Genomic DNA, 9,085 nt, shown 5'->3' with positions numbered 1-9,085 from the left:
GGACAACGGCGGCGTGGTGTATTCCGCAAATATGGCCGACTGTGAGGGCGGGCACAAGCCGGCGTGAGTAGGTTAAACATTGATAAGGGCACCACGGGGTGACCAGCCCTAAAGTAAAGCTAGTATACATATGACAAGCGGATGGTCAGTGAGCAGATTAGCTCCACGTTTGGTCCTGGTGTCAAGAGCATGAGCCCGTTTTTCGCTGTTCTGTCACGATATCGTCCCGCAGATGCTCTTCCTTGGACCCAGCATGCATCCATAATACGCCGATGCTAGAATAGTGTATTAGCGATGACAGGCTGATGGGCTGCACAGAAGTTTATCAGCCCCTGCTGATCTGACCCATGCCTTCCAATAACTTTGGCCCAGGTGCCTGCGTTATGACCCACTCAAGGCATTAAAATCACCCACCAAGATGGCTCTATCCCTACGGGTCAATTTATCCAGCACCTGGGGCAGCATGTCATAGAAGGTACAACTGCGATTGTGCCAGGATAGGTGCACTTTGAGGCCACGTGACGTGTCAAATGACGAAATGTGCAGTCGACACATACGTACTCTCTGCCCATGGATCGTGATGATGAAGTGTCAAATGCTGGGAGATGCATCAACTTGCTGAAGTTTAGCCACCCAGCACTCTGTTGATTGTTGTGAGCATCACTGCCGTCCATTGTTGTAATGGGACTGCCTACAACTGCCTCGTAGTGTCACGTGTACACAATCGGATTCAATTACTCTCCCCTCTACAATAATGCGCTCTTATAAATACACACAGACACATACAATGCACACAGACACTGCCACATTCGCATACAGACTTTCCTACACAAAGTCACACTCGGTAAGTACAGGCGTGTCTCGCTTAACGAGCGAGATACGTTCGGCGAAAATTTCTCGGCAAGTGAAAAGTGAAAACTGGTTCAACGATCGTTTTCCAAATGACTCCTCCCCATGTTCAAAGCTCACCTACGTGTCAGCCCCCCCAAAAAATTCAACTCTTGAACAACTTTTGAATGCGAAAACTGCCAATAATAATAATAATTTAAAAATAAAGTAATACATAAAATGTAACAACACACATGAAGAACTCCAGTTCAAGATCCCCCCCATATAACCAGAACAGACTGTTGGGGCAAGTGCTGTTCGCAGGCACCTATGAAGGCCAGCACGCACGAGTTGGCGAGGTTTACACCCCGTACCAGGTACTCATTTGAGGCTGAGTTTACCTCGGGGGAGGCCCAGGAATGGTTCAGAGAATCATCACTGGTATTGGCCATGAGCGGGAATCGATCTCGGGTGGCTGGGTTCGCAGTGCTGCGAACGAGCCCTTCCACCACCGCTCCCCACACGCACTCCATTAGTGTCACCACGTGGCACCTTTCACTCCACACGGCCAAACTCGTGCGCACTCAGCACAGCTGCTGAACATCTGCAGGCCACCGTGCGCCCCCTGCCACCACGAGGACGCATATTCATCGATTGGTCTGGACCCGATAAGCAAACGTTCTGCTCGTTGTGCGGACAGAACTGGCCCTAGACCTTTGGGGGCCCTAAGCAAAATTTGGTTGGAGGCCCCTTTGATGTATGATTTTTTTTCACCCACTAGCTAGCAGTGACTCTAGGGGGCCCTCTGCTGGCCACGGGGCCCTTTGCAATTGCAAGGGTCGCTTAGTGGCTGGGCCGGCTCTGTGCGAACAAATGGGTCTGAATTCAAATTGCTCATAGAAAGAATGCTTGTAAAGCGAGACGCGCATGTAGCATTAAGTGTTCGTGAATCACATCCCACAATACTGGTCCTCACTTTTCTCCGGTGGCTCTTGGCTAAATCAGGAAGGATTGGTTTTTAGCATCCTAAATGGTCTTGTTACAGCTAATATCTTAATGGTGAATCCCGCAGTAAAGCTCTAAAGTATAGCAGGCCGTTCCTTGCTATCCCTAAAATATGGTTTCCCTAGATTTGAAGCTTTCGTGACTGCAAGGATTCATATTCTTAGGTTTTTTCAGTAAAGTCACGTAGGTAAAAAATTTAAATTAATAAAAGTAAAATAAAATAAAAATCACGACATGTTGCCTCCGAAACGTCGTGATTTTTATTTTACTTTTATTAATTTTAATTTTTTACCTACGTGACTTTACCGAAAAAACCTAAGAATATGGTTTCCCTTTCCTGCATTGTCCATTCCCTTATTTTAGTACAGTTGTAAGACTCTGCTTTTATCCTCTGCATTCGATTCAAAAGTTACCTCTTCAATAACAATTAATTTCCCCACCTCTTCCTCGCGTGCAGTGGCGGCTCCTAATAATTTGCTTATTTAGCCCTAACTACAACATATAGACGTTACATTTAATTAAGTAAATTATTAATCACACTTTAATTACATTCACACTTAAATGGTACGATATATTTATCCTCTCTATATATATAGAAGGGCAATTTGTGATTGTGTGTCTGTTCAAAATGTTTAGCGTACTTCCCGACATGCAACAAACTTTAAATTTGCCATGTGGGTACTTTCCAGACTATACACCATGCAAAAAATATAAAAATAGACTTTTGTTTATTTTTGGGGGGGGGGGGGGCTCAATAATGCATCTAGTTTTGCACGGCAAGTGAGCTGTGACGTCACATCTCTGCCATGTGACCCGCGCATGCGACCCGAGTTCGATTTCCGCTCACGGCCACCACCGGTGACGATTATTTGAACCGGTCCTGGGCCTCCCCTAGGTCGACTCAGCCTCAAACGAGTAACTGGTGTGGTGTGTGAACATCGCCACTGGGGAGACGAAAGCGGCCAGGCGTGGTGAATCCAAGTCCCGGGCGAAGCCGGGTAGTAAAGCTAGTAGTTAATAAAACTAACTAAATAAAACAAAATTAAATAAATCACAACAGTTTAAGCCGAGTCACCATCACCATGTAACAGAAGGGCGGTTGAGGTTCACTAGATGTGGAATTCTTTTGATAGCGATGGGCTTGAATAATTTAGTCTTTTTGTATAGTGGAATTATTTTCATAGCGATGGGCTTGAATAATTTTGTCTTTTTGTAAAATGTGATGCATTTTTCTTGTTCTCCTGTTTCCCGTGTTCCTACATTTCTGCCACCTCCACTGGCAGTCACCACGTCTGCATTCAAACCTCCCTACTTACACACACGTGGCTCCCAGACAAGGCCTCATTAAAGCCTACATCTCATCCCTTTCTGTTCCATCTCCCACAGAAAGACTATACGTGTCATGTACATGTATTTTGAATAAAACACTCCTCTCGCTTCTATAGACTTCACTTTCCGTGCTCATAACCTGGGTCAATGCAATTTCAGTCGAGGCCATTCCAAAAAGACCCCCCCTCCTCCCAACCCTCCTTTGCGTGATCAACAACCTCATTCGCTCCTCAAGGTGTTTCTCTTTCATTTTTCTGCTGGAGCCAACGATGCCTTTGGACGATATAACTGCTTCATTTTCCTTAATCACCTTCAGGGCTGCAACAACCATCACTTACAAACCCAGAGTGCATTGTCATCATGTGATATTCAGTATCAATTTTAGATATAAGGCTCTTTACATACCACGAAGGCAACTGCAAACATATTTAAGATGCCTTTAAAGAAAATAAATACATTTTACTGCACATACGTAACAAATAATGCATAACAGAATGACACGCAATGCAATGAATTGATATAATTTTAATTGATTAATGCAAGTAACATCATCTATTAGGTGCTTATTTTAAAAAAAAGAGGCAATATAAAATTATATAAATGTTTAATTCCATCTTACATTATATATAGATATATGCATGATTTATATAATTAACAAAATTACATTAGCAAACAATACATCGTAAATATTACATTTAATAGCCAATGTAAATATACTGTAAACCATTGATTTCACTGGAAGCTAACCAATGTATTTGTTTTCACAGCACTGGGACACTTTCGATCACCCATTTTTCTCAGGTATGACTACATATTGTGGGTTCTCAAAAACATCTCTTTCCAATTTGATTAGTATACACTCGAGTTGGAGCTGTTGGACTTGCATAGGAAGGGCATGAGAAAAGGCGAATTAAAATGTGAGGCACTCTCTTAACACAATTAAAACAACACTTATTGTTTTATGGTTTTTTCTAAGAAAGCAAAACCCCATTAACATCAGATGTGGAATGCTTGAAAATGTTAAATAATCATCATCCTAAAGTAAGAAATCGTCAGTCGCAATGTAAACAAATATGAACAATGCCAGTGAATGCACGATGAACACGTATTTCTTTCTCCAGCTCCACGCTCAACTTTCAAGGCTGCACATTCATTGGCATAGAGTTGGCAAAGATCGTTAGAGTCATGGGTACACGACGCATACTTTTCCAGCTTGTATAGCAAGAGGATACCCTCCCACTACTAAACCCATTCCTTCCTATGCCAAAAGGTTGATTCATATTCTTGGTTCTTTCGGTAAAGTCACGTAGAAGGGAAATAATAAAATATGAACCAAGAATATGAATCCCTGCAGTCACGAAAGCTTTAAATCGAAAAATAAAAAGGTTGATTATTTGCCAACCCTGTGTCACGGACTGTGATCCTTTTTTGGAGGGGGTGCTTAGGATATAGCATTGGTTGGAGAACCCCACACGAAGACAAACATTACTGCAGTAAAATAAATAGTAGCGCAATACAATATTGATAGACATCTTTGGATTAGGGCAAACGGAAGCAATGAACAAATTTGTGCTTTCACTGTATTTTATCATAATGTGCAAAATACTAAATAATGTTTTAGCCGCTAGATATTTGCCGTGATAAGGGTTTGTTTTTGTTTCAATTAGAGCTGCGGGAGGCATACACCTGAGTTAAATCCCAGCCAGCACCCACTCTACACTGTTTGAGAAAGCCCAGCAAACACATACGCGCTCCTACATCAATCCAATTACGAGCAAAGCCAGATTGAGGAAGCAATAAAGAAAACAAATTAAGACGGCGCTCTATAAAATACTTTGCTAAGGCAACTGAATGGGAAGCCGTTCGCATCCCTGCCACGTCACATGCTTTGGTGCGCATGAAGTCCACTCGTGGCTGATCGGCGGTGTCGGGCTGGAGAAGTGGATTGGTTCCGAGAAGTGCTGCTCAGGGTGGGGCTCAGCGACCGCTGGGGCCGTCCAACTCCGTTTTGTATGAGGCCACCTGCCTCTGTGCTATGATGTAGCGATGTACTGCTGGTGAGCGGGCCGCCGGATGTGCTGTGGAGAGACATCGAGCTGCTCACGTGCAATAGACCGCAGTCAAAACTGTGCTGCGATGGGCTGGGCAAGTGCATCTGCCTTTCCAGGCTGAAGTGGGGTTCCCTGACGTACTGCGATGTTCCGTCCAAACCGAGCTGTCCCGGGGCGATTTCGCACTGCTGCAAAGCCAGGGGCGCATCTTGGCCCGTAGCCATGTGTTGGATCATCGTCTGTGCAATACGCGCGGGCAGCGAGGTGATGCAGTCTGCCATGACTTCGAGCTTGCTCTCCATGGTAGCCAGACGCTTCTCGAACTCCTCGTTCCTCTCGTTGAGATCCGATACGAGATCGTACATCACATTCTGCGTCTGGAATGGAGTCAATGCTGTATTATTAAGGCACAGCGTTCATACGGTCAAAGTAATTAAGCACCAATGTTAATACTTAACACAATAATATTTCAAATTAATTCTGCTTCATACGATTGTCAAGACATCACTATAAATAATATCATCTCTCTAAACTTCATGCAGATAACTCTGTTAGGTGGGGATGATTTAAGAAAAAAAACCAAGCTTGGAAAGTTGTTTGAAACCCAGTCGTCCATTAACTTAGCCAATCATCCCAAGGGTCAACAAAATAACCAATTTGGTGGGGCGTCAACAACAATTGCCCCTATGGAGAGACGCGCAGTCCTCTTGGATAACTCGGTTAGGTCACCGATGCCTGGGCCCTTCGGATTTTAATCGGTGAATAACCGAGTTCACACCTCTCCAGACTAAGACACATGCCCAATCAATCGAATATTGGGGCGTGGAAGGCAGGACACCCAAAACTCTATCCCGCGGCTCTGTGGTGGCTGTGAGTTCTTCGAGTGGTTTCCACTGTCGAAACTGCCAAGCAAACTTGATGCAGTTTTGCTCTAAAGCCAGCCTTGCTGGAAGCTGAAATGTGAGCTAAGCCTTACATTATATCATCGCCAATAACCGCCACTGTTTCATGGCTTGTCCTTCAGTCTTCTTAGCCCTGCAAGTTGCAAGGTGGGTGTCCCGTTCACCACTGAATCTCGGGATGCACAAGCGGTTCAGCATAAATTTCATTTAGAGAGGCATAGCGCCGTTGTTTTTAAAGAAACTGTACTCAACGCAGAGAACTGTAGCGACACGACCGCACTCTATGATAGCTGGCGCCAAATTGTGCCACACGCCCTCCCAACGTGGCCTTGTGGGAGCCTCGGTACCGACAAAGTTATTTTAGTTTATCTTGTGGTTCCGTTCAGATGACATACACATATGTCATCAGAATGGGAGAGAAGTTAAATTGATCCGGGAGGTCCTTTGCAAACAAAAATGCCACATCAAAATGGTAATCTGGCTGTGTTGGGGGGCTGAGGGAAGAAAGTAGGTCAGCTTTCCATTGCTAGAGAACTCTTCCTGCCACCTCATTGGTGGCCACCTCATTGGTGGCAGGAGCGGAGCCCACCTTCGTTAACTTATCCAATCCGGCATCGGCGATAAGTCTAGCAGCTTGGGTCAATTCATCACGACCTTCCAAGCACCCATACTTCATTGCTTCCAGCAATGCCAATGTAAACTTTGTAGTCTATCAACAACAAGGCAACTCCTATGACTAATTGGGAATGGGACGCAAGCGTAGGATTGATCACCCTGTCGCTGGCCGCCTTTGGGGAGGGTGTATAGTATGAAAGCCGAAACACCCTAGGAACCAAAGGTTCACTACTGACGATGCGCTCCCCAAATTTCACCAGGCTCACTGTTCATGAACTCTTGGAAGTGCTTGCACAAAGGATAGTAACATCTCATCCTGTGTTCTTTGGAATCAGAGCAGACACCTATCCGTGTTGCTAGTACTGTAGAGTCATGTCACTGTTGAAGTACTCTCTTGTTAAATATATCTGGTGTTTTCTGGATTGCTGAGCAAAGTACAGAGGAGTAACCACACTAGCAGACCGAAATTATTTTTCATTTAAAAAAGAGATTTAAAAACATTGAACAAAAGTGTTCTCTGCACAGACGTGTACATGACAGAGTTATCCCCTGTCTGAAGCCTTCCCCCTTCTTACAGGTACTTGAGAGGGGTGTGAGGCCACAGGAATATGACTTCCCTGTCTGGTACGGTGCACATACAGGAAGATAACTAAATGTTGTTGTGGTTACTGGCAGGATGCACAGGAATTTGGGGCACCAAAATAAATGAACGCTGCCTTTGAAATGAGCACTCAATTAAGCCAGGAAACACTAAGGGACTTCTTTTGAAATGCAAATGTAGTTTGCCTGATTAAAAGATGGGCTACAGATGCATGCCAATGTCTATTTGGTGTGATTCAATGTGTTTTAATTTCAGTCACATTCCAGGGAGATTTATATTTTCTCTAAGAGAGAACATACAACCAAAGTTATGTTTACGTTTTGCAAATTGATTGGAGTTGTTTGCAAAACCTTGAATATAAGTTACGTCAAAATAAAACAATTAATTACTCTTGTGAATGATGCCGTAAGGTCTGAATTAAAAAATTCCACTTGCATATTTGTAAATGTTAACATCTATTTTATAACAAAGTCCGTAGTGTCTTTAATCATTCATATAAATACCAGGCAGCTGCAGGAAATGAACTTCTAATTTGGTGGAAATTCATCACCAGGGCTAAATTTCAGCCAGGTCTGTCCAGATTTAAGATAAACTATTTGCACATCCGGCACACCACATCTAGTATACCTATCAGAATGGCTGTGGCTGCTAGTCACATGCCTATGCAATTCTAGTAGTAATTACAACTAGCATCATCAGGCGGACAGCTATATTAGTAGAAAAATCCGCCTGTATCGTTCCATACATGTGATGACGTCACTTGTTACGTAATTAATTCCCTTCTAGTTGAACCGTGACAACAAATTTGGAAGAAAAATAGAGTAAAGAAAAATATGATTAGTTTTTAGTGGTGCCATGGCATCTGCTATATACAGGGCGACCCAAATGCTAAACTATAAACTATTTTTTATTTTAGTAGGTAAGGCCCAGAGCTCTTTAGCTCTTTTTCAGAAATGACCTGGCCACAAATGATCGTGCTTATGTGCACATTTATTGTAGCCAATTATTACTCTAAAGGCATGTTTCTAAATGTGGAGGGAAAGACCCACGCGACTTTGGGAGAATACAACAGGCATCAAGGTCGGGATCAAACCCACGACCTCCGGTATACCTGGCAACGTATTTAGCATCTCGCCACCGTGGTGCTCTGGATGCATAGCGCTATTATATTTATGTTAACACTATTTTATCTATTATCATTAGTAATTAAACATTTTCTTCCTCATTTTCAGATGACATTTAAAGATTTGAAAAGTCACTAAATTGAGACAAAATATAATTTATGAACGTTCATAGATGGACATCGGACAGACACCTCCTAAAATTCTAGATTTTATTAATTTTGATGTTTTACCTACGTGACTTTACCGAAAAAACCTAAGAATAAACCTCCTAAAATGTCTTTAACACCGAGAATGCGGCATTAACCTTTTCCCATTCCGAGACGTCTGCAAGTGGCTCAGCGTGAATTTAACTTAGAGAGGCATAGCGCCGTTGTTTTTAAAGACATTGCACTCACCGCAGAGAACTGTAGCGACACGACCGCACTCTATGACAGCTGGCGCCAAAACTGTGCCACACGCCCTGGCCTTGTGAGAGCCTCAGAACTGATCAAAGTTATTACATTTTTTTTCATCTGGTTTCGTTTTGATGACATACACGTGGGTACACGGACGTCATCGGATCGGGAAAAGGTTAATCTCTCTCGCTATTGTAGAGAACATCTTTTGGAAGTCCCATGGACTTAAATCTGG

General features: G+C 43.4%; 1 protein-coding gene across 2 annotated transcripts in view; it reads right to left on the bottom strand.

Annotated features, from left to right (window-relative positions):
* Positions 1–3,727: 3,727 nt before the first annotated feature.
* LOC133359075 (small conductance calcium-activated potassium channel protein 2-like) overlaps positions 3,728–9,085 on the bottom strand; it is a 51,377-nt gene continuing 46,019 nt past the window's right edge. The window contains exons 8-9 of one of the 2 annotated variants that reach the window (XM_061577460.1): positions 5,355–5,590; positions 3,728–5,240 (exon numbers count right to left, since the gene is read on the bottom strand). In XM_061577460.1, the coding sequence (XP_061433444.1) occupies positions 5,042–5,240; positions 5,355–5,590 (435 nt within the window). In that variant the 3' untranslated portion in view covers positions 3,728–5,041. Of the gene's footprint in view, positions 5,591–9,085 lie in introns of both variants that reach the window. The other variant, XM_061577459.1, reaches the window with a different exon arrangement.

The sequence above is a fragment of the Lethenteron reissneri genome, chromosome 64 (assembly GCF_015708825.2).
Source record: "Lethenteron reissneri isolate LAM-NWPU_2019-01 chromosome 64, ASM1570882v1, whole genome shotgun sequence".
NCBI classification, from domain to species: domain Eukaryota; kingdom Metazoa; phylum Chordata; class Hyperoartia; order Petromyzontiformes; family Petromyzontidae; genus Lethenteron; species Lethenteron reissneri.
Note: the sequence above shows the minus strand (reverse complement) of the source record. Positions and strands in the feature narration are given on the sequence as shown.